This window comes from Apteryx rowi, unplaced genomic scaffold (assembly GCF_003343035.1).
Source record: "Apteryx rowi isolate R43461 unplaced genomic scaffold, aptRow1 scaffold_19, whole genome shotgun sequence".
Lineage (NCBI taxonomy): Eukaryota > Metazoa > Chordata > Aves > Apterygiformes > Apterygidae > Apteryx > Apteryx rowi.
This window is the reverse complement of record NW_020448196.1, coordinates 2,903,199-2,928,336: the sequence shown is the minus strand read 5'-3', so window position 1 is coordinate 2,928,336 and position 25,138 is coordinate 2,903,199. Positions and strand designations below refer to the sequence as shown.

Below are 25,138 nucleotides of genomic sequence, written 5' to 3'. Positions count from 1 at the left end.
AAGGTGATTACATGCTACATAGTGCTAAATGTATGTGAATGAACATACAAAGCACATAATAAACAGTAAGACAAGTGTGTAACTTGCAAATAAATATTTTACTGCACAATTGTGCTTGTAGAAACACCTAAGTTCCAGTTAAGCCATTAATTACGTCATTAATTACGCCCGTAAAAGTACATACTTTTACACAGTCAATTGTAAATGTAATCCTATCAGTTGAACATTATCACAGAAATTGAGCTTCACTTAGCACATTGTAGGGATAGAGAACTTGTAGCAAGGTATTCAGAAGCCACTTTTGTTTCAGAATTCAGCCATCCAGAAAATCTTCAGTCTCGAATCTGGAGAGAAATGGTTGTTCAAATGCATTAGGACCAGGTGTGTCAGCAGTTCTTTCAATATGTTATATTCATCTAAATTGCAACTGTTAGTATGTCACTGAGCAAGTCCAGCTTGCCCCAGGCCAGTGTCTTCTACTGCTTGTAGCTTACATGCTAGCTCCAAGGGGGTTGTTCATCCTAACTTTTTTCTCGATAATCTTTGTTTTGTGATGATCAAGATGATCTCTGACTCTTAACCAATGAAAGCTGCAGACTGAAGTAATAATTTTAGAATGAGGTGCACCTGTATTTGTGATAACAAAAGGAAAAAGGGTTTGTGGGGGAAAGAATGGGAAGAGAAGTCATGAAAGTATGCGGCTTTCGGAGGCATTTCTAGCAGTGTTTTATCATTGACCCAAAGGTGGGATGCAGTGGTATCCCCAACTGCTCCCCACCTGGTGTTCCCATTTCCTCATCTCCCTTACAGAGTCTGAATCCCCAGCCACTTCCGAAAATATCCTCTCTCTCCTCCCCATTCTAAAGCTCCCTCATATCCAAGACTATGAATGTGGCCCACTCATTCTCTTTCTAATTCCCTGCCTTAATCTTGTTTTAAACCCCTCCCGCGTACCATGTGTTTTCTATCACAGTCCTACTCTTCATGCCCCAGTTCACAGCCTTTATCCCTGTTGCCACTGCTGGATTCCTCCAGCTCTGTCTGCCAGAAATTATTGCTCCTACAGTTGTCCCCCTTGATGCTGTGAGGAAGCATTATAGAAATGAGAACACAAGCTATTTAAATGTAGTAAAAAGACTTTAGTTGGCATTTTTTCAGTGTTCTTCCTCTTCCCTTATTAAACATAAAGCAATTCTTCCCACATCGAAGAAGAATTCTTGCTTAAATATGCCTGGTGAAGGTCCCCAGAACTCTGCTTACAATTACTCAGCTCTGAGCAGCAGAAAGTCATCATCTTTTAATCAAAAAATATCAACAAGAAGGTAAGACCCATGAAAGAGAAATTCCACTTAACTTTATTCCTATGCAGAAATTTCTCAGCTCTGCCTGCTCTTTGAAAAATTCTCATTGCTCTTTCGTATTAGCCTATTTTCTGTCTGTCCTTATCGTTTGGGATCTCTTCCCTGTTTACGTCTGTGATTGGCTCTGCATTTTATTCAGATTTTGTCATAAAAAACATTTTTCTCTTTTATCTGATGTTGTTTTGTATTGTGAAAGTGTTGAAATGTAGACTAACCCCACTTTAAGCCAGTACAGCTTAATTTTCAGGCCTGATGTCTAAACAAAATGTCTTCAGCTTGGCTCATAGGTAGATGAAATGTGTTACTGTAATAGTGAAAACAGCAGAAAAGTCTTAAAGAGCCATTGAAGAGAGAATCCTTAGAAAAATTTCTATCAAAAAATTATTTTCATGTAATATCTGTTTTAGAGTTACATTTTTATCAATTTTTCTTCAATTTCATGTCCATCATATGACTGACTAGCTCAAATAACTGGCCAGGGAGGCAAAAGATTTGTGAATAGTTTCAAATTTGTTTTGCCTCCTTAGCATACGGAAATACAGCAGACCAGGTCGCAATGACAGGAGATTCTATATATTTGGAGAGAAGCCTGCAGAATCTGAGTAAGCCTTGTATATTTACTGAAACAAAAATTCATCAGTTACAGAAATAACTATTTATCTATCTATTTATTTATCTATTTAGTTATTCATAATAGTGAACTACATAGATCACTATTAAATTTTTGACGCGTTTAATCTTGACACTTATCGTTAAAGTATTTGCAGACTAGCTCATTTTGCAGCATATTTAAAATAAAATTTCATCCTTTTTATTCTGTTCAATATCTGCAGTGGATATAGCTACAGTTTTGTACATTTACTAAAAATGGGCTGGAAAATGTAAAATAGTCTTAATTATTTTCATCTATTAAAAGTTTAATAAATTTTGTACTTGTATTTGTGTGCACAATATTACATGTATATGGCTCAAGTAGGAGCAGACTGTTTAGGAAATGATTTTTAAATGGTTCTGTTTTCTTCTCTGAGAACATTTACTTACTCTTGCTTGATGTGTACAGTTATAATGTACAGAATTCAGGTATTTCATAGGTGCCATGCAAATCCATTATGATGAATGCCTAAGAAGTTTAAATACTTCGGAATTTGGTTCAATGTTGTGTTTCAAAGTATTTCCAATAAGCAACTAGACACACCTTGAAGTATTTTTGGTTTATCTAAAATGCAGGGTAAGCTCTTAATGTGAATTTTCAGCACAGGAACTTGGCCAAGATTGTCTTTTTGCCCCCAATGGCCTGAAAGCGTTCTCTAGTAAACATTTTACAATAGCTCAGAGTCTGCTTCCTCTGAAGAGAAATCTGTGCTAGGGGAGATGAAGGTTCTTATACACTCTGGACATTTGTTTGCAGATTCTGGAAAATATGTATTAAAATAAACTTGAACAAAGTGTTTGAAAAACAGTAAATATTGCCAGTATGATCTTTTTACAGTGTGATTGTTTCTTTCCTTTTGCTTGTTTTCAGTGCTTTTAAGGGGATTATTAACAGTATTCTCTGGGCGGGTAATGACAGCTTGCTCTGTCTTGCTGAGGTAAGAAAACTCAAAGTTCTTCAGTGGCTTTTGTTGTCATAGATCTACTCCTGGGGCAGCTAACTAATTAGCTTCTGTTACAACGTTTGGATGGCCTTCTAAAATTTTCCTTTCTTCATGTCCATTTAATTTTTCAATAATATTTGACACAGTGTATTTTTAATCACAGGGTTCTTTAAGTATTAAATAAGCATTTTAGAGTCTCAGGCAACATAATGTACGTGGACAAGTGTAGACATCCATACTTAGTTGTATAGTAGAAAGGCTGCAAAGCCAAGACAGTTCCAATATTATTCATTCTAATGGCATCAAAAGAAAATGTCAGGCTGAGACAGCATGGAGGAGTGACATGTGCCTACCTTTCAACAGACTTTCCAAATATTCATAGATGTACTGAAGTGTTGCTGTAAGCATCTATAATCAAGCTGTTACATATTAGGACTTGCTAGATTACAGTATAATCTTAATAACTAATATTTGAATATGTATCACCGAAGCTAAAAGCAATACAATGGGAAGAGGACTGATAGTATCTTTGCAGTGCAGCTTAACTACCAATTCTGAAATCTCAAAAACCTGTACTCATTCAAAGAGCAAACAGGCACTAAGATTAAAGCTGCTAATAGGGCACAGGGTGAGGAAGACAAGAGTGGTCTTAAATAAGAGAGTGGTTGACAGCCTTAAGCATCCCTGCTACTGTTATATGCCTAGATGTGACTTGTTTGAATGTGTTATGAACCCTTTTCTGTTTTATCTTTACCTTCCAAAGGAGTTCTACCGAAAAGATAAGCATCAAATCACGATTCCTGAAGATCTGCCAGAGACATTTGAACATTGTGCTGAACGGCTCAGACAGAAACTATTGTCATACCAAAGTCAGACAGATGGTTACTATAATTCCTGTCTAATAGGTAAATTCCTAGAGCTAGGTCTTTTAATTTCCTGTGTATACATTACTGAAAATTGCAATGATAAGGATTATGTAGCTTTCTTAATCTGTCACGCTCAGTGGCAAAACTGTTGATTTTTATGGGAAATTTGGCCAAGAACCTCTAACTTGTATATTATCAGCTACAAAGAGCATGGCAGAAGGACCCTTGACTAAACTGAAAGCCTGTACAGTGTCACGTCTTTTAATACTTGCATGTTTCTCCAAGCATTAGACATAGGAAAAGAAATGGTAGGGCCAGAATCTTTGTGAGAGAAAACTTCAGCTCATTTGATCATTACAGTGTACATTGAGCTGGACTGAGTTTTGTTTCCTTACAATGAGTACCTCTGTCACATGAACATCTCTGCCTTTTCCAAAAAGAATTTCGGGATCAGTTGAAGTTGTTTGAAGAGGAACTCCCTTATGTCTCACAGTTGGCAGTAGATAGTCTTTTAAAAGAGCACGAGCAGAAGCTCAGCTGTTCCACCGATCGGATTCGGCACCTCTTCAATAAACAGCTGGAAGACTGGGAGAGTATAAAGGTATGTATTATGGACCTGCTGGAATGCTTCCAGTATAAGGTATCCTAAATGCATCGGTATTTTAAATTTTCATTTTATTAGTCTCACTGTTTGCTTAATCACTCACAGCTGAGCTAGCCACAGATTTGTGTTTGCAGTTAGTCTCTGCAGTTCTGCTGGAAGCTTTGTATTTCTAGTAGCTCCAGGCTGCGCTCTCACTGCTTCTAGCACTGGGCTTCCTCTCTGTTATCTTGTACAACTCTTGTCTGTCATTTTTTTTACTTAGGCTGTAGACTTTAAGGGCTGTAACATTGTTTGTGGTATGGCTACACAGCACATACTATATAGGTGCACTCCCTTGTAGGTTCTATTACATACAGGAAATGAAACATTATTATAGCTTTACTACCTTTTAAAAAGTATTATATCTTATCAGCTCTGATAACAGAGTCATAAAATAGATTGTGCAGAAAACATTACAGGGTACAGTTTTTAGATTTTGTCCCTCTGAGTAGTAAGTTAAATTCAGGGAAAAATATAAATATAATAAATATCTTGTTTACCGTTTGGTAAGAGAGATTATTACTTGTGATGATTTCAAAACAAAAACCAAGGTAAGATCAGAGGCCCTGTTCTTCAATGGGTACTTATGCAATTTAGTATATATTGCACTGCAAGGTTTATCTCTAGTCCACCAAGGAATACACAGAGTTCTTTCTGAATACTTGTATATACAATGCTTGTTTTTACTTTTTTCTCATTATGATTCAATTGCACATTCCTTACAGAAAGTACTTCTTACTTATGTGTTTTCTTAAAGGCTGTGCACACAAATCAATTACGTCCTTCTCTGGGACATCCAAACAACTTACTTCAGCTGGAAGCTTTGTGCCAAAAGGAAATAAAAAGGCAAAAAGACCAAGCTGATGCTATTCATCTCAATACACAGATGATGCAGGTAACTATAAAGCCATTGCTTAATATGAACTTGTTAGTTATTGTATTTGGAAAGGAGAGTAGATCTCAGATGCGTTTCTCCTCCCCATCAAAAGTAAAATGGAAAATGTTGTCAGTTTTAGGAAATCCTGTTCACACAGTATCTTTAACTATGAGTTATATGTTACCCGTATTAGATCAGTATATGCATAAATGCATATGTACATGTACAAGTTCGCAGATTTATTGTGGACCTAACTAATCTTTTGTAATGTTCATAGAGCGTACTGAAGAAGAGAGATGTTGTCTCTTAATAGTATAATTATTGAACATGAGACCAAATTTGGAGGAATAGTGACATCCTCTGGTTAGTTATTTTAATTGCAGAAGACAGATACCTGGGAGGGTTTTTTTCTGTGAGCATCTTGTTAGTGCAAGTAACTGGCATTTCTCTACATAATATTAAGAACTGGAAGAAGCAGAATTTTCCAGGAGAGATTCAGGAATCAAACTCTTTTCCTGCTCCGTCCTCTAGGGTTATTAAAGGTCAGTTACCCAACACATCCATCCTTCTGTTTACTTCTCCCAGGCCACTTGCTCGAAATTCTATACCATGTGCAGAATTTATTTATTTATTTATTTATTTATTTTTAATACCTAAGTAATGTCTCTTTCTCCTCTTAGCTCTACACACCCCCACACACCCACATACCCTTTTGTAGAATAAAACCTGCCCAAAGCACTTCCACCCAAAGTATCTGAATTTCCAAATGGCCTTTGCTTTGGGCAGAAATAAATATTTACAGATAGCTGCCTCTGTCAGGTTTAGGTGCTTAACCCAAATATACAATTTCTGGGCAACTATACACAGAACTGCTGTAGCTTTTTATACTTTAATCTAGTAGTGTTGAGAACATTGCCAAGGGGCACTTTTAGAACCTTTTATTTGCCACTTAAACCATTATATGTGTTAATCTGTAGCTGCTGCAAAAAGTCAAAGTTGGAGAGCTGTGTAGTTCTTTCGGAGGTAATCTAAAAGGAGAGAAGGTAAACTATCAAAGGAATTAATTCCTTTTTCCTGTATCCAATTTCCGAACAGGCCTGTGCTGCTGAGTGTGCTCAGAACTTTGTTTCTGCGCTAGCTGCCTTCACTGAAAAGCTGCTTCTGGAATTAGATGAAAGTATCACTATTGATGATGTAGAACTAGCAAGTAAGTTAAGATGAGATTGCTTGCTCAGGCCTCAACTTCTTTCTCAAAGATACCAGCAGACTCTCCCTAAAAAGGGAAATTCTCAGATTATTCTGATTTTTTCTTTTTGTAATTTCTACCATAAGCATCTATGCTAATTGTTTTTCTTAGTCATATGCTTACTACTGAATAATTGGCAAGATTTAATGATATCGCTTACTGAGTTGATTTTTTTTTAAATGATCATTTTTCAAAGGTTTCAATTACAGTTCTATGCAATTTAAGTTTCATAAAAAGTACCGACATATTTGTGTGAATGTTATTGTGTTTGCTTATAGTATTGAAGAAAAAGAGTTTCTGGTTTCTGATCAAGTTCTTAAGAACAATGTAAAGGAACAGTCTCCTCTTCCCAAACTGACCCTGCAAGCCTAGTTTTATTCTTAATTAGTGGAGATACAGCAGAGAAGGCACAGCCAGGTGCCAGGGAGCAGTGGTGGTTTGTGTCTTTCATATTCTAAGCTACTCTGAGGACAGGTCAAAATCTTGCCATGTATCATATAAATCAATGTCTGCTCGCATTGGAGCCACCTGCTGAGAATTGCTTGTTAAATTCCTACTATCCCAAAGCATCTGGGAACTTGGCTTCTGTCGTGCTTCCTACTATGTGAATTAGGAAAGAACTTGCTACTGTAGCTATTTTAATATCTCAGTCCTATCACATGGTGGAGCAAAATTCAATTAACCCAACTTTAAAGCTAGCTGGAGAAAGATGTGCTTTTATAAGTGCAAATAGGAAAGGGAGACTTTGTATGCTGTAGTACTTTAAATGGAAAGATTTGCATGATCACAGAATGTTTGAAGTTGGAAGGGACCTCTGGAGTCCATCTGGTCCAACCCCTCTGCTCAAGCATGATCATGCATGCAAAGCTATTTCTTAAAAGTGAAAAGCATCAAGCTGCATATAGTATAGTTTCTTCAAAACAATGGCATGACTGCCATTGTTCTGCTGCTGCTAAGTCTATCTTCTACTGTATCCCAGAAATTGAAATGCCAAGAGAGAAGATATCCACCCTAATCCGTCGTAAACAAGCTGGGCTTTCTCCAGAAACCTGTGAAGTTGAACAGTTGATTGAACGTGGGAGCAGGTAACATTTGAAGATACTGAACACTGTCCTATGTAATTTTTGTGCTCCAAACTGATCTTAGACACTATTCTTATAGTTTTCTGCTCCACTCGTTGAAATTGTTAAATAGTACACTTATCATTAGTGATGTCGTTTGACTAGTTACAGGGCTGTTTGGGTAGATAATGATTTTAAAGAAAGAACAGCAATGGATTGAAATAAATAAAAGTGAATTGTGTATTCTATCGTAATGCAATAATTTTTTTTTATTGCCATACCACTTCGCTTACCACTATTTATCACTCCCAACACTTTAAAATCTAATGAAAATACTGCATGTTTTCACTCGGAAGATATGGATTCTATTTACTATGCAGAGTTCCTGAGATTTTAAATCAAGGGTAGTAGTTCTAAAAAAGGAGACTTAAAAATCTGTTTAATCTTTTGCACTCTAAGTACAATCAGCATAAACCAGTGTGATCTGCTGTCTTCTATTCCAATCTCTTTTTTGTTTTGTTTGTTTTGTTTTGTTTTGAAGGTCTTGGCCAGGAATACCAACGACTACTCTTAGAGACAATTCAGACTATATTCTTTGCAGGGAAACTGCCTCTGTGACAACAGCTAAGACGACACTGGGCCACGTAGCAGTAGTAGAAGCAAGAGATGCAGTATATGAGGTTGGTCTGTGGGGAAGGACCACTTGTAAGGGGTGGGTGGTGGTGGTTTTTATAGAGAAAATATAGATGTGTATAAGTTGAGTGTACACAGTGTTTTCAGATCTTAAAGCCATATTCACTGTGGTAGAAATCCTCTCTCATTTCCATTTCTTTGTGGTGTTGTCAGAAGTGGACAGAGTTGGTTTCTCGGGGAGCCCTCCCATTCAGGTACATTGCAACAAGAAATTGTTTCAGCAGAGAAGCATGGACGAAGGCATGGATCAGAAACTGGATACTTAATGCCTTTCAGAAGCACCACAGTTTAAAAAGTAGCTGCTGATACCATATTTCCACAATGTCATTTCAATACAGCTTGCTTTCTCTCACCTTTTTTTATAAAACCTACAGCTGTATCCTTAGATCACAAAGGCTAATTTTTCGTAAAAGGTGAAGGACTGTAAGACTTTTCACGCCTACCTTTAATTTTGAACTATCTCAGATCATTATTTCCACCATAGAAGTGATCACTCTTTGTTCACTAAGCCTGCTAGAAGAATTCCAGATTGCATTCCAGACTACTCTATGACTCTGACTTGCAGCGACTATAGCTCGCCAAACAGTAGTGTTCAGCAATTAGGATAGCATTCTTTTGTTAAATCATATGGGAATAAATGATTGGTCTTTCTGCATCTGTCCTGGAAGTAATCGTAATCCCAGTGAACTGAATTCATTTTAAAAAATATTTTGAGTAGGAAATGTAACATATACTGCTAACAATGGCAAATGCTATCAAAGCTATACATTTGCATGAGTTTTATGTATCTAGTTGTTGTACTTATGCACCTAGTTTACAGTACAGTTTTGAACTGAAGATAGAATAGTGTTTGTCAGCATTGTGTGATATAGTAAATATGTCATAAAAATATTTTCCTGAATATACACTGCATTTTTGCATTACTTAATGTAAAAGTAGGGTGTTTTACTTTTTGGAGCATGGACTCTTTAATAATGTGGCCTTGAGGCTTTTACGATAGTCCACAAATTTCTGTTCAGGGGCAATAGCTTTTAGCAGCTTTGTAATAGTTCAGTTCATACCACTAGCTTAGGAAGCCCTAGGGAGATTAGAGTTCTTTCTGTGTATATTCAAGATACACGCCTTCCTCTCCCTTCTCTAGGGAAGGTAGCTCTTTAATCTTATGAGCTATTGGAAGTGAGATGAAGATCTTAAATTTTTAGCAGAATTTAAATATTAATGATAATTTGTTTCAGAAGCCTTTAAAAGGCACACAGAGGAAAGGCGATAAATAGTTCATTACTCATATAGTTCTACTGTGAAAGGCAGAAAGTAAGTGGCCTGCATACAATCATCTGACACAGTGTACCAGGACCTGGATTTAGGCAAAATAAAACTATACTTCACTACTACCCTTCCCCCCCCACCACCCTTTTTTTTTTTTTTGGTTGTTTGTACAGAAATACAAATGTAAACTTGAGCAGCAGTTTGCCCAGATCAAGGAAGAAAGTACAGCTCAGCTGATGACAACTCAGCGCTGGGAAGACTGGTGGAAACAATCCATTCAGAAGATAAAGCAGCTGTATACATAAGATCAGTCAAATCTTGCTAATGTCTGTCTGATCTACAAATAAGTGTACTTCTAACAAAGAAAAAATGATCCTATTGTATAATTGCTGGAGTAATTGAGGAATGTAAGTAAATAGTCTGTGGACATGTCTTGGCAAATTCTGAGAATAATTAAACTTCTTTCTCATGATCACCAATTTATTAATGTTAAGAGGAAATTCCCATTGTAGGCAGGATAATCTGTATTGTGTATTGCTGAATTTTTCATATAGTACTGGTTGTCAGAGACAAGGTATACATGGGTTGAACCCGTGGTCGGATTCAGTATGGTTATTCTGACTGGCAAAATTTCTATGGCACTGCAATAAACTACTAAGTAATTAGGATTATCCCAAGCATCTTTCTGAGAACATTAATATTTTTGTTAAAACAAGTCATTTGCGTCATTCTTAAATTCCTTGAAAATTCCTTGGTGTGCCTTTATTCTTTCATCCAGTTTGAAAATGCCACGATTTCCCACACTAGAGCTTACTTCCAGAACCTCAAATCACATTATTAGCTTTATTCAAGCTTTCTGTGTTTTCTCTTTCTCTCTTGTTTTTTATTTACTCTTTTTTTTATTCCTGAAGAATATTAGCCTAGACAGGTCAAAAGCGTATGCCCTTCCAGCTACTTTTTACAGTAGTCATGCAACAGCATTTCTGGGATGTACGCTGATGACCAAATTCATTGTTGGTGTAAACAGACATGTTTGTAGTACGACAGTGATGTTTTACAGATTTAGTCCAACATATTTTTTTTCCTGTTGCACTGAACAAGCTCAATGGTAAAAGGAGATTTTTTTGCCTCTTGATATGAAAACTCTGGTGAATGTGCTGTAAACGAAATGTAGACTCTGTGCAGTGCTTCCTAGCTGGATCTCGGCCAGAGTAAAGTTAACTCATTGCGGTGCTAGTTGTAATGTGAGAAACTGAAGAGCTAGAAGCTCAGCAGTGCATCTGGACTAAAATTCATGTTTAAAGCTCTGCCAAGGTTGAAAGTGTCTGTGTCATGGCATGGCTTCAGGTTATAATAGTTAAAAGCAGCCTGTTTAATGATGGAGTTGAGCAAGGAAACTTTCTCCAGCACAGATGAAGTCCTTCCCATGGATATCGTCTCTGTCTTCACCTTCTGAACAATGCTGTACTCTCAGCTTACTACCTCTGTTTTAGAAATCTGAAATGCAGTTTTAGAAATACTTGATCTGCAAAGAAAATTTTTCCATGAAATGGTCTACAAACCAGATATTTATCTGCAATCCAGAATGCTTTCTCAGGCAGGATGTGGAGATAATGTAATACTTTGTTCTGAAAGGGTGTGCAAGTTCATTTACTAATAATACAGCTGCTTTCAACTATATATCTTTTAAACAACTCTCTGAACAACTTTGAGGAACCTGAGTGATTATATATATTAAAAAAAAAATGTTTTAGCCCCTTTTTTTATTTTTTAGGAGATTCTGTCATTAGCTGCAACCACATCTATTTCATTTTTGTTTGCATTCATCATGAACACTAAAATGGTAAATGTTAATGAGGTGTTTTCAGATGCAGGAGACATTCTGAACTCGGCTGACTCCAGTGTTCCTGTGGATTTGCAACAGTGGAAGCGATGGGAAGGGGCAATGCATCAGCTGTGCTCCTAATGATGTAGTATTTTAAAATATATGTATTACTTTACCTGAGGGATTAGACGTTTACTGCATAAATACATATTATGAAGTTACACAATGCCTATAAAAATAGCTGAAACAGCACTGAATTAATCAGAATGCCCATATCTTTTTCTTATTTGTTAATTTAGCCATTCGGGTTGAGGATAATTTTTGCTCCCCTTTCTTCTATCTGTTCCTTATTCTCTGTCCTTTCCCATCACCCCACCTCCACACTATCAGTCTCTTTAGGCCACGGTGCTGAGTGCATGGGGATGGCTGGGGGCAGGAAATGAGACTTCCCAGGAGACCGTCTGAGGAGTGGTACCGTTTCTCATTTTTATTTATGCTTCAAAGGAAGATGTGAGAGGATGTTTATGAAAGGCATCAGGCACAGGGTCAGATACCCTGCACTGGAAAATTCTGACTTCAGTGTAGCAGCTCTCATAACAGAGTCAGCACAGGAATAAGCTGAGGCTGGTCAAAGCATAGAACAGTCACAGGGGAAAGGCTGGTTGCAAATCCTTTTATATTTGTGGATCTGCAGCATTTTCAGGTCAGCATGAATCTGTGAAGATTTTAAACAGTGGAACGCCTTGATTTCCCCCCTGCCCCCTGCTTTTTTTTTTTTTTTTTCTTTTTTTTTAAGTGGGATTTTGTGCTGTTTCTTGGTGAAAGCTGATTAGATCGCTTGGCAGGCTAATGAGAAGCACCACATAAGAAATAATAAAGCAACTTAAAGGACTTTCTGCTGCCTGTCTTATAAACCAAGAAATTAAAATGGAAAAATCACCAATGACTTTTCAGATCCATCAGCACTGTTTTGCGTCTTACCGTGGGCCAGGACAGAAGAGATCTCCAATATCTTCTCAAGCGTTTCAGGCAGGTGAAACCCAAACACTGTTTGCTGCGCGATCCAGCCTCCCGCAAGTGAAGCACCCTGTAGTGCTCGTACCAGTTCCTACCTCTATCAGCGCTGCTGACTGTAAATAGGAGTCTGACAACCAACCCTGTTGGGTTTTTTTTTTTTTTCTCCTTCTTTTTCTGGGCCCCAGTCACGTGCTAGAAAGTGGTTTCCTGTAACTGATGACTGTGCTAATGTCTACAGCAGAGGTCTGGAAAGCTCTGCAGAAGGGCACTTCATGTGGATGCGGAGGCTGACAAAGAGGGGGAAGAGAAATCGCCCATAAAAAAAGACTTAACCGGCAGTACGGTAGCTCTGTAATCTGTAGAGGTAATAATGAATGTAGCCTGTAAAATAATAATTAATGTACTTGTAACAAGTCCCCTCGGAGGCCGTATGCAAAGGCTTTGTGCGTGTCACATGTGGCCCATGGTCCACGCTGTGGGATCCTTTACTTTCCTGTGAACAGAAAAGCTTTTAAGCTTTTAAGGTAAGAGAGCTGATTTGGGGGAAGTTGATTTTTCAGGCTGTTGCCAGGGGAGTCATTTTTCTGACTTAGAGAAATATTGTTGCCTAATATGTATTATTATTCTCGTCTAACGTTACCTCGCTTGTATCAGAGTGCAGTTTGCCTTGCTCCTATAAGCACATTTGGTGGGACCTGTCTCTGGCAATTACTGTTTGGTGGAAGTTGGTGTTTATTAGCTAGAACGGTAACTGTGTTCGCTCCATCTAGCATCTGGTATGATTGGGTCAGGTGAATTTATTAAACTGCAAAAGGGCATATGCTTTAGATGAATAAATGGCATTCACAGAAACTAGAATTAAATCAGAAAAGTTCCCAGCCCTCCTACAACTGTGATTAGATATCTGTGAAACACGCAGATCTGTCAAGTGTTTTATACAACCAACGTAAGTGACTAAATAAGCAGCTGGGCCCTTAGAGTTTAGTTCCTTCCGGGTTCCTGATTTCAGAAAAATGGAATTAAAAAGTGAGTGGAATGAAACTGCTTGGAGCACTGCAAGCTCCCATGATAAAATAATCCATTTCTCATGGTGAGATATTTATAGCTAGTTTCCTTTGCTTTTTTTGTTCATTGTAGATTGAAAGCTGCCGGTAGTGAGAAGTTGCCTTTTCTTCTTTCACTCTAGAAGACATGATTTCCAGGAAAGCAGTGGGATCTCTTGTCTGTCTGTTTATCGTTACCGTGTTTATCTGGTAAGCTTTTGCTGGCAGGCTTGGTCATATTTATAGCATGAGCTTTCTGGCTACATCTAATACTGTAGTAAAAGTTGTAATGCTAGAATAATATAGGCAGTGCACTTTGTGAGAAGTCCCTGTTAGACCTTTTAAGAAAGTAATTAGAATAATAGATAAGGTAGCAGTAAGAGAGGAAGAAGCTTCTAAAAGGAGAGAGAGATGAGAGGTTAAAAAAAAAAGAAAAGAAAAAAAAGACCAATTGTGTCTAAATTAGGTTGCTAACTCCATATCTGACTCTCTAACAATTGTTCGAGTACAGTCACGCTTCAGCTCAGGCCTTAAAGAGATGACTATCTGTTTCTTCAAACAGTCCGAACTTGTTCCAAGGTAACTAGGGAAAGTTTCTAGCTTTCAAACATTGAGGACGTTTGTAGCTTTGAGAGTACTGACTACAGAGCATACCTTGCAAATTCTCCTGGGAAAACAGCTAGTCACTGCTCACACATTGTTTGAAAGAATCTGAGATCAGGTATTGCTGTTAATTATTATTATATCATTGCTAATTATACTGTATTTCTGATGCTGTCATTTGCTGTTATCCCACATGGTAGGTGATTGCATTTCATCAGTAACCAAGTGATTATATGTAAAAATCCATGCAGATTGTGATCAAAATTGAAGGGAGGAAAAAAGTCTATGCAGCCTATTTGTCTGGTATGCAAATGAAATAAAAGGACATATATATGGCATTTGAAGTGATGAGAAGTATCAGTATGTTATACCAGTGTCTATTGTACATTTACCCTTTTTGAGCGTTGCCTTATGTGTCTACATTTGTGTACACATTTAGAAAACGTGGACCTACATTTTACAGACCATTTGATGTAAATAGTAGTACTTAGTCCTTATGTTTCAAGCTGGATGCTGTTGGAGACCTTTTATTTTGACCTTCCCGTTTATGCCTTAGCAGCAGTATATTATTTTAAAAAGTGAATACACTATGTCCCACATGAATCAGTAAAGTAGAGAAACAGTTAGAGTTACTTCTCAAAATCTATGCCAGATTCTGGGGAGGTCTTGGAAAATCCTAGGAAGATACCTTTCAGCGCTGCCTGTCTTAAAATATTTCTTTCCTATCACTTACAGGATGACAGTTGGGAACGGGAAAGTGCACTACCTCCCATATTACCTTCCTTGCCCCAAAATCTTGTAAGTATCCTGTTTTGTATATAATGAATAATACAGTTCACTGTTACAACTGACAATCTTACAGGATATTTCACTGAGGTTATCAGGGACCTTTGGGAGTAACCATTTTAACATTATAGCTACACTTTGGAGGAGCAGGGTATATGGCCTAAATGACTTCAGTGCCATATTGGACCACAACCCATAACATGGTAAGAGACAGCTTTTCCCATTCTTTATCATAGATACTAATCTTTTTAAAAGCTTGAATAGAAAATACGATCTCTTACAGAGGAATTTCTGGTTATTTCAAGCTACTGAAAAATATTGTGTCCAGTAAGATGCGTATTTCTCTGAATGCTGTTTAAAGTGTGATGTGTTCCAGGTAGTTCAGCCTTTCAGTTGGGCAGGGAGGAGTGCAGGGAATGGGGTACGTACATGACCAGTACTAGCAGCCCCAACAAGCATGTGCTTCCCTGGAGGCTGACCCCTAAACTCTGATTTACCCACAGACTCTGAGAGCTGCTCGCATCTCTCTATCCCTGTTTTGTCCGTGTGCTACTTCAGAACAGTTATTTGTCTGGCAGTCCTTGAAGCAGCATACAGGCAATGCCTTTGCTCCCTGTGCCAGGCAGAGCAGTGTGCATGGCAGCTGGAGCGAGAACTTGGACAGCTGTTAGTACAACAGCAGATCCTGAAGCTGAACTCTGTCCTTGTTTTAAGAAATGCATTACAACCCTTTCTTTTTTCACCCTATCATGCAGCTCCATGAAACTCCAGTATAGAGAAGAGAAGCTGATCCAGCTTTTCCCCCAGTAAGTGCTGGCCTTCTATTTCCTGACCTTTAAACTGCTGTTCCGCTCTTCCTCATATATTATTCAGTGGATATTTCTTCTTTTTTGCAGATTATTTTATCCACAGCCAAGAGCACTGGCTCCAAAGTAAGTTTCTTTGTTTCTTTGTCCTTTGGCTCTTAGTCCTGTAAGTTAGAGCTGTTGACTTTAGTTTGGGTGCTCTGTTGAACTCTTGATTTCAGTAGCGTGGTATATGCTGAACAGTACCATGTTCCATGAAAGGCCTGGTTGTATGGGTATATCTACAGCTGTCTATGCTGCTGTAAGATTGAGTTTAATCACTGCATCCTTGCTAACATACCTACTGTAAATTCCCAATTAACACATTAGCACATACTCAGCCTGTCTGCATGGTTGCCATCAGGGACTTTTTTTGAGCTAGAAGATATAATAGCTGGAAGGCAATGAGGAATGCCTTCTGGGTCTGCATCATATCTGTAACCAGCTGTGGGCGAGCTTTGAATCCATTTCAGGGCAAAATCAAGCAGGTGCCTTGTATGACCTTCACAATTATTTCAGCTAACCTGCTGGATCTTACCCTGGAACAAATCAGAGGCATTCACACAGACAAGTCTGCCTGAGAAGCAGTCAGACCAGTGAGTTTAAACAGCCGTGGAAGGTTTTAGGCAGCTGCAGCCAAGAAGTGACTCAGGCAACAGCTCCTTGTCAGCTCGTGTTTGTTAGCAGTCTCCTGTGAGCCAGCTCCTATGACCTGACTCTTACCTCTAGCAGCTCCTCTACAACAGCCACTATTTTTATGTATAACGTTAATAAACACACTGCAAATTTCCCTTTTTGACAGGACATACTTGGTCTATTTCTTTTTCCTTATTGGAATATATTAATGTGTGAAATCAGCTAGTATATATTGGAGTAAATAAGGAAAGAATCACGTAGCTTTTAGAGCCATAATTTTCTGAAGGGAGTTTTCTGTCATGCACTGAGTGGATGCATACCATAGAAATGAGTCATTGGGAAACCCAGTTCAGTCCCTTAAAATCAAACGAAAAAAAATCTGCTTAGAAGAGTAAACTTAGAGATTTCTTTCTCCTTCTCTCTCTCTCCCTCTCCATAAAAAAGGAATAATTAACCCAGAAAGAGAACAGCTCAGTTAATATATATTCTACAAACCAAATTCTTCTTCTCCTATAATTTTCATATCTTAATTGTATGCCTTACCATAGAAGGAAATGAAATTGTTGCTCTCCTATCCACTCAGACTGAAACTACTAGATGTGGGCTGAAAGTATAACAGCCATCAGAACGCTCCCCACAGGTCCCTTGGTTTGGTTCTTGTGCTGTTATTGCCCTGGGAGTGTGTCAGGTGGGAGATGGCTTCCCCTGGGCTCAGCCTCTGAGCGCAATCCAGTGACGTGCATGTCAAATTTCATCAGCTGAGTGCTCTAGATCATGGTCTGGGGGGAATGTGAGCAGGCTAGGGTGAAACAGGCATCCTAAATTATATTTTCTTTAAAAAAAACAAAAAGGGAGGAAAATCCAGAGACTCTGAAAACACAGAAGAAATTTGAAATAGCATTGCATAGCTGCAATCAGGCATAATCAGACTCTGCTGCCTGTATATTCAATACTTCCACTACCCACACAGGAGATATTAAGGATTTTCTATAACTTTGTTATACATTTGAATGTTGGCTCTTATACAAAAGTTTAAATTATATCTGAATGTGTTAAAGCTATATATAAATACTGGTAAAATAGACTGTCATGCCACAAGCTGTGTTTTAATAACACAATGGCAATGAGGTATTTTTATAGTAATTTTCATATTATTACTTGCATTTTAAGTCTATATGTAGCAATCTGCATCACACTGATAGCAAATATGCATGGGCTCCCATTCTGTGAGCTCAGTGGTCATTAAACTCTCCTCAGCAGACAAGTCCTATGGATTTAAATGAGATTTTAGTGGAGACTAAAGCTTTTGCTAATTCCTTAAAAAGTGCTGAATTTCATCCCAGGAGCAGAAATGTCCATGCTCAGTGACCTTAAGTAGGAGAGCAGGGACAGATCTGAATGTAATACCATCTATAAAGAGTTTAATACTGATACACGCACTCTTCTTCTATTTGTCTCCACAGTGTCTCTTTTGCAATAACTGGGTGTGAAACCAAAGGGAACAGCTACATTTCATTAACATGCCCTTTCATTTCCTTCAGGCGTCAGGATGTGCTGACTCTCACACCATGGCTGGCCCCCATCATCTGGGAAGGTACCTTCAACTCTGAAATTCTGGACCGTGTCTACAAGCCTCTGAATCTCACCATAGGGGTGACAGCCTTTGCCATTGGAAAGTGAGTGAACCACTCATTAGGCATAATTCTTGGGTTGATGTACTTCCTCTGTGAAAAGACCATTTTGGCTGTTCTTGCCCTCAGCGGAGCTGCAATCTGTCCCATTCCATGGTACATTTATGCCCATGTACCATGTCTGTGATCATATAAGCCTACATGATAACAGACTCAGCACCCAAGATACCTAAAGCACAGACAATATTTTTGGAGAACTAGCCTACGCTTTGGGAGCTGGAGCTGTAGATAGGTAGCTGATTGGCCAAAGCAGGGATAAGCCACTTGTTCTTTGTCCTCTGCTGTACTCTTCCTATTGCATCTGTAGTGTATGCATTCTTGCAGCAATATCTAGGCAACACTCTTCATCCCTTGTCTCCTTGCATTCGTTAAAGTACCCTCCATAATTCATCACACAAGCCTTTGTCCCTGCTGTACTATTCACGTGTTGTGTCTGCACAGATATACAAGGTTTGTGGGCCGCTTCCTGGAGTCAGCAGAGAAGCATTTCATGAAAGGCTATCGGGTGAACTACTACATCTTCACTGACAACCCTGAGACAATCCCCAATGTCCAGCTGCAACCTGGCCGAAGTCTTGTTATTGTCCCCATCAAGAAATACTCCAGCTGGCAAGAGATCTCCATGCGCAGGATGGAGAACATAAACAAGCACATAGCAGAGACAAGCCATCAGGAGGTGGACTACCTCTTCTGCCTGGACATTGACATGGTGTTCCACAACCCCTGGGGGGCTGAGACCTTGGGTGACATGGTAGCGGCCATACACCCTGGCTATTTCAATGTCCCTCGAAGCCAGTTCCCTTATGAGAGGAGGAGCTCTTCAGCAGCCTACATCCCTGAGGAAGAAGGAGACTTCTACTATGGAGGAGCTGTGTTTGGGGGACTGGTGAAGAAAGTTTATGAGTTCACCAAGACTTGCCACATGACCGTCCTGGCAGACAAAGCCAATAGGATCATGGCAGCCTGGCAGGAGGAAAGCCATCTGAACAGGCACTTCCTCTCCCACAAACCCTCCAAGGTGCTTTCCCCAGAGTACCTCTGGGATGACAGGAAGCCCAAGCCCCCTGAAATACACCTCATACGATTTTCCACAGTGGATAAGAACTACAAGGAGATACGAGATTGACCATCTGATCCTTTCAGAGAAGTCCTCCACGCAATCAAACCCACTGAATATTAGCTGCCAAAGAATATGCCCAATGTAGATCTTTGTTCCCATTGTGAATGAACTGAGAAAGGAAGATGTGGATAGTTTCTCTGCAGCACAGGTGTCTTAAAGTATTTCAGAAGCGGTGTCCAAAGTGAAGTAGAGAATGGAAAGGTTTTTATGTTCCTAATCCTTGTAAGTGCCCTGCTTGTGGCTACAGCACACAAAAAGGCCTCCAAAAGGTCCATTGTCAAATGCAAGGCTGTCCTTATAGCAAGGCTGCAGATGCCATTGCCTGAGTGTTTTGCTGAGGTCTCATAGAAACTGGGCTGACAGGACAAATCAGTATGAATTCATACAGCAATTATTATCTTCCACACTCCAATCCATGTTTTGGAGACCCAGGTTTAAACAGAACTGGCACAGCTCAGACTCAGATTTGAACAACTTTGGGTTTATTCCAATCACAGATGTGCACTGAACCTTTTCCCTGGTTCACATGTCTCCGGGGATCATTTAGTCTTTTCTGACACAGAAAATCTGGTATTGAGAGATCCATGTGCTTATCCCATTGGTTAAGTCCTTTCCAGCTTTTCTAAGCTCTGTGAAATAAATTGGCTAGAAGCTGCTGGAACTGCCAGGAAGAGCTGGTGTGTTTCCAGCAAACAGGGTGATTTCATTTTATAATGAAATGCTCTAGTGAGACTGTGGGTTTGGTCTGGAGCTGGAAGTGGGCTGGGGTTACCATCTTCTTTGCGTGAGTGGGATGAGAAGCTGAACCGTGCGCTGTGCAGCCTTTAAAGCCTGACAGCTCACCCCGATGAACAGGCAGAGGGGTCCAAACCCAGGGGAACCACTCGTGCTTGCCAACAGCGGCTGTGTAATTGGTTGTCAACTGAGGTCACAGCACGGAGGTTCGTGTGCTGCCTCCCTTGCTGCAGCATGTCTACCATAAACATCTTCCCTGTTACCTCCCAGGCATGCAACCAAAGAGCAGTGCGAGTCTGTGCCACGCTCGCTCGTTTGACGTGAGCAGGGAGAGAGACCGCAGGGAGCAGCCGGGAATGGCAGAGCCGCGCACTGCTGCCATGCTGTATGGCACGGAGAGCAGCAGCAGGGCTGAAAGGGCTAAGCTGCCTGTTTCTAAGGGAACGGTTAAAAAAAAACAACAAAACATTCATTTGGCAGAAAGAGAGAAAATGGGGAAGAGGTGCCTGACTGTTCTCTCTTCTCTTCACATGAGAAATTTGCTATATGGCAGCGTATCAAGCATTCACAGCTTTAAGGCCCCATTGCTGATTGCAGATGACTCTTAACAGGCCATTTCAGTCCTGTGCAAGTCAGCTGAGAATGGCACTTGCTGGTGCCAGTGTGGGCACTTCATCTTCCAGAAGGCAGATTAGAAAAGCTGTAAGGGTACCCATTATATAGATAACATACACAAAATACCTGCAACCGAAAGCCCCTAGTGGCAGTTGGGTCTGTTACTTCATGCTTTAGCCAGCAAAGGATCTATCTGGTTATATTTTCTCCAGGAAGTTTTTAGTGCTCTGGTGCTGGAGGAAAGCACTCCTCTGATATATCAAACAGAACTAAAATCCTTGTGAAGATGTCTATATTTGGTAACCAGGCACCTCATCTAGGCCAAAAGGCTGAAGAAAGATCCTTATCTAAATATTTCCAAAATGATATGTTCCCACCAAAACCAGAATTAATACCAGTTATTTCTTACTTGTGAAACAATTGTATCCAAAGACCATGACTGAAGCTAGGATCTCATTGTGCCAATTTTTTCTTTTACAAGCCAGAAGATACTGTCTAGCCTGGTCTCCTGTATGGGACAAGCCAGATCATTTTATCTCCAGATGTCTGTATCAAACTCACAACATGTGGCTGAGCTGCACTAGGTTGCTTAGAAAAGCATTCAGGGCCAATAAAAACATCAAGTGATATAGAAGCCACAAATCCAGTGGTTGATTCCCTTTATGCCCTACTTCTGCTCTAAACTGGTCTGTGTTTTCAGTCACTGGACCTTATTCTGCCATGCTAGATTATCTGAAATCTTGTTCCTCTGCAGATATTCATAGCTTCCACTAAAGTCTCCATGAGAGGAAGTTTTCCACCACAAATGATGCGAGATAGAGGGTGGTGTATGTTTCTGGATACCTGTTCTGAGAAACCTTTTGTGAAAGGTGTTGGTCTCCTGCTCTGCTTCCTAGTCACCTTTTGGCTGAATTCAAGACGTAGAATTTGCGCTGTGACGGACGAGGTAATAGATATGTTTGGCACTGCACAAATCAGGCTGTCTTCCTGGCAGGCCTGCAGCTTCTCCTGAGGGGAAGATCTTCTGTTGCATGTTACATGACACAGTTCTGCTTGACAGGGCTGTGATTTGAAACTACCTAGAAAGTCCCTGTGTCTCCAGAGAGCAGAAGAATGTGACTGCAGAAAAACACTCCCCAGGGCAGTGTGGGAGATGCTCCCTGAATCAGCTCATGTCCTCCTCTAATTAATGAAAGCCAGGACTTCTGTCATCATCTCCCTCTGACTAATCCCCTTCCCCCAACACCAGGGCAAGCTTTTCTTCTCTCATTTGGATCGTGCAGCCTGAGATCTGGGAGCAGTGTGGGAGCTTCACAAGGACCTACCTTCTGCGCCAAATTCCCCACCAACCTCCATTGCCCCGTGTGGAAACTGAGGCACACAGTAGCAAAGCAGCAGACTGGCACTCTTGCATGCTGGGTCTGCCTCCACTCACTGCACGGGACAACGCTCTCTTCCATGTCATCCTGCCAAGGAATTTAGATTTGGAAGCAGCCACTTTGTACTGCATGAAAAGTGAATCAGCACATGTAAATAAATCATCAGCTGATTTGTGCTGCCCGAGGATCTGATCATTTTCAAGGTATTTCTGACACAGCCCTGTTTATCCTTAACCAAGCTTCAGCTCAGTTGCTTGTTGCCTTCCCAAGGGCCCTTTGTTCTATCCGTCCCCTTCCACTCAACTGGAACAGGCTCATCATTCATTGTCCGTCTAATTTAAGAACCCATCTGACAGGCTTTTTCTTTCCTTGTCTCTGGTGACTTGCACGGTGCATTCAGCCATAGAGGAAAAACTGCTCTGGGGTGCAAGAAACAGAAAATTTCCAGCACTGAAGATGATCCTCCATGGGGACAGACCATGATCCTATTGCTCTCCCCACTAATAGGACAAGAATTGTTTGCACTAAGCTAGACTAGCACCTTTTTTACTCCTATTTGGGTTTCCCTTAACCCACCTACAGGTGCCGTTGCCTGACATTTATCAGATATGTCATTTCTAACCACTTAGATGAACAGTAATAATACAAAAGGACCGGCCTGGTCATACCTTCTCTGTGTGCTATTTGCAGTTGGAAGGCAGAGAAACGAGATGATCTTTGAGTAGACATGGATGAGGGAGGTAAGAACATCGCTTGTATATTCCCTGCACAAAACCAGTTTGGGGAATAGCCCAAAAAACAAATGCTTCTGGCTAGCTTAATGCAGCAAAAGCTGTACATAGCAGCCCGGTGGCAGAAAGGAACTGGAAAGCTCTGAGCTCCCTGCCAGAATGCCTGTTTTGACTCTTCTGCTTTTTGTGTTATCTGCTTAGTTTGTGTCTTTTCAAGGAAGTAACTGTCTCTTATTACGTGTCCGTACAGAGACTAGTCTTGGTCACTCGCTAGTGAATATGAGATACACAGAGTGAATTTCTTTCTCAGTGGGGATTTGCTCTAATCTCGAAGGGCAGCTCGAGGCACTGGGGTTACTATTTTCTCACTTGAATCCCTCCAGCTCTGCTTCACAGTGCTGCGCCAGCAAGTCCCCGTGGGATCCCTGGAGGTGAAACGTGCAGAGAGCAGCAGCTGCTCTCCAGGTGATGGGCAGTTCCAGGGACAGCAGACGCTAGAGAAGAAATTTGCAAGCATGGGTTGCACTTCACTCGCACTAACCCCCCAGTCCTACAGCTCTGATCCACACATAGGTCCGTCCACACAATCAAATAATTTAGAAAAGCACTGCTAGCAAATTGCATTGGATGAGTGACTTTTAAATGTCTGACTACCCAACTCCCTCCCTTATCTGAGTGTGAGAGTAATTCTGTAATGACTTAACTTTTCTTGGGCTATATTTAGATTAAACATAGATCCACCAAATGTCACTGCTTCAAGTAAAACTAGTTTCAAGCCATATGAGCAGAAATGCAGTTTTAAACCAGGAATCTCTGCTGCTTGCCTACCCACCTAGCACCCCCCTCACTGCTGAACCTTCGGCCAATTTAAAGAAAGTCAGGTGAGTACAAGTGACTTTTTAAAAGGGTTTCCCCCCGGTTTCTGTAGTGAGTTTTCCCAGAAGCAAATTACATAGTTATAAACCTTTTGAAGTACGTGTTTTTCTCACTGTACAGCAATGACACTGTTACTATAATTAGAATATGGTTGCTCTGTAGCAACATCTAGTGCCAGTGAGAGCACTCGCAGCACCTTTTCCTTTCCTGGCTACGTTCCTCATCCACGGAGTTACTGGTTCTGCTGGCACGAAGCCACGGAGAAGTGAGACGGTGAAATGTGATGGACTGTGATTTGTCACTAATTCCCACCATGACCCTGGCAAAATTGGTTCTTCTCTTTGCTTCAGTTCCCCTGGTCGTGAGCCTACCGCAGGGGGATGTTGTGAGGATGAGTCAACAGTCTGGAGCTGCCTTGCTCACAGTCGTTGAGGAGTGCGATAGATCTGTCAGACCCCATCCTTAGGCAGCAGTGTGATACTGCAGAGGGATGGAGCCGAGTCCTGGGCAGGAGAAAAACCTTAACTCTGACCACCCAGGACCAGCCGACCCGCATGGAGTAGCTTCAGTGCGAGAGCTCCTGGCTGCCACCAGCAGCTAGTCCGTGCCTGCAACACCTCTGTGTCCTCTGGATTCATGAACTCTCCATGCAAAATGGCAGGTGGGAGAGGGTGAGGCTCCAGGATTTGCGTGGAGGGGGTTCATAGCAAGGTTGGGATGGGTGACAAGCATTCCCGCTCCTGCTGCGAGAGCATGCTTCTGCCAGTGCATTGGCCTTAAAGGCTGTGGAAGACCTGCTGACCAGTTTGAGGAGCTCATAAACCTCTTCTGGCATTTCCTGTTGCTGGCCCAGAGCCTTGTGACACATATATTGACAACCCGGCCATACAGCAGCAGCCCGGAGTCATCCTCTTGCTGCTTTGCAGCCCCTGGGAGGCGAGTGGGGATGCTCAGGGCAGTCCTGAAAGACAGATGGACTCTGCACCTCACACCCGGGCTTGCAGGTCTCTGCTGCTTGGTGGCTTTTGGGGCAAGGGGCTCTTAGATGCGGTGGCTCTCCCGCGGGTGCCCTGTGCTGATCCCCAGGAGCATGGGGAAGCTGGCCAGCTCCGCGTCCTGGAGCAGAGCACGGCCTGGCTCCCGTCCTGCCCACGCCTGCCTGCAGCCACGGCGTGACGCAGCCTTCTCTCCTCTCGGCTCCGGCTTCTCCTGCCATCGCTCTGCGATGGCACATGTCAGCCTCCTCATAAATATAAACTACGAGCGCCGGGGCTGCTCGCCTTTAAAGCGCAGCCTCGCTGTTTCCACAGCAACCCTGCTCAGCCCTCCTCCGTCTCCGCAGCTCCGCTCCGGCAGATTGATGGAGTGTGGAGATTTCCAGCAGCTTTCTCCTCGGGTTCCTCACTGCTCCCGTTTCAGGGGTGGGTTGAGCAGAGATGAAGCAGCCGGGGGTGGGCGTTGTTTGTGCGCTGGCCTCGCGGTCAGGATGCGGCCCGCTGCGGGGCTCGCCTAATGAGGGGTCCTGCTGGCAGGGCCTCGCTTCCGCGTGCTGGGGGAGCTCTGCTAGCAGATGACCCGCTTCTCTCTGCCCTGAAGCTCTTCCCCTATTTATAGCTCACGAAACAGCG

At 41.2% G+C, this 25,138-nt stretch overlaps 2 protein-coding genes and 1 long non-coding RNA gene across 13 annotated transcripts in view; 2 read left to right on the top strand and 1 right to left on the bottom strand.

Annotated features, from left to right (window-relative positions):
- CCDC180 (coiled-coil domain containing 180) overlaps positions 1 to 9,936 on the top strand; it is a 28,893-nt gene extending 18,957 nt beyond the window's left edge. For 4 of the 6 annotated variants that reach the window (XM_026062132.1, XM_026062128.1, XM_026062129.1 and 1 more), the window contains 11 exons: positions 311 to 381; positions 1,190 to 1,322; positions 1,889 to 1,963; positions 2,884 to 2,950; positions 3,720 to 3,861; positions 4,263 to 4,423; positions 5,223 to 5,360; positions 6,438 to 6,549; positions 7,568 to 7,673; positions 8,191 to 8,329; positions 8,457 to 9,771. In XM_026062132.1, coding sequence (XP_025917917.1) covers positions 311 to 381; positions 1,190 to 1,322; positions 1,889 to 1,963; positions 2,884 to 2,950; positions 3,720 to 3,861; positions 4,263 to 4,423; positions 5,223 to 5,360; positions 6,438 to 6,549; positions 7,568 to 7,673; positions 8,191 to 8,329; positions 8,457 to 8,648 — 1,336 coding nt within the window. In that variant the 3' untranslated portion in view covers positions 8,649 to 9,771. The other 2 variants (XM_026062130.1, XM_026062131.1) reach the window with 2 other exon arrangements.
- On the bottom strand, positions 80 to 12,578 carry LOC112964278. Its single transcript, XR_003252913.1, has 2 exons — positions 12,415 to 12,578; positions 80 to 344 (listed from the first exon to the last, which is right to left on the bottom strand). It is a non-coding gene; the product is annotated as an uncharacterized LOC112964278 (long non-coding RNA).
- Positions 9,929 to 22,571, top strand: LOC112964277 (globoside alpha-1,3-N-acetylgalactosaminyltransferase 1-like). Of its 6 annotated transcripts, XR_003252912.1 has the most exons (8): positions 12,679 to 12,974; positions 13,588 to 13,703; positions 14,832 to 14,894; positions 15,638 to 15,688; positions 15,779 to 15,814; positions 17,905 to 18,039; positions 18,496 to 21,470; positions 21,585 to 22,571. XR_003252912.1 is itself a non-coding variant. In XM_026062137.1 (7 exons), exons 2-7 carry the CDS (start codon positions 13,642 to 13,644, stop codon positions 19,178 to 19,180), a joined length of 1,032 nt encoding a protein of 343 aa, XP_025917922.1. In that variant the 5' UTR covers positions 9,929 to 10,015; positions 13,588 to 13,641; the 3' UTR covers positions 19,181 to 22,571. The 6 variants fall into 6 exon arrangements, 5 of the variants coding, with proteins under 5 accessions (XP_025917922.1, XP_025917924.1, XP_025917921.1 ...); XM_026062137.1 differs by lacking the exon at positions 12,679 to 12,974 and adding an exon at positions 9,929 to 10,015 and having other exon boundaries at positions 18,496 to 22,571; XM_026062139.1 differs by having other exon boundaries at positions 12,678 to 12,814; positions 13,637 to 13,703; positions 18,496 to 22,571.
- The last annotated feature ends 2,567 nt before the right edge of the window (positions 22,572 to 25,138 follow it).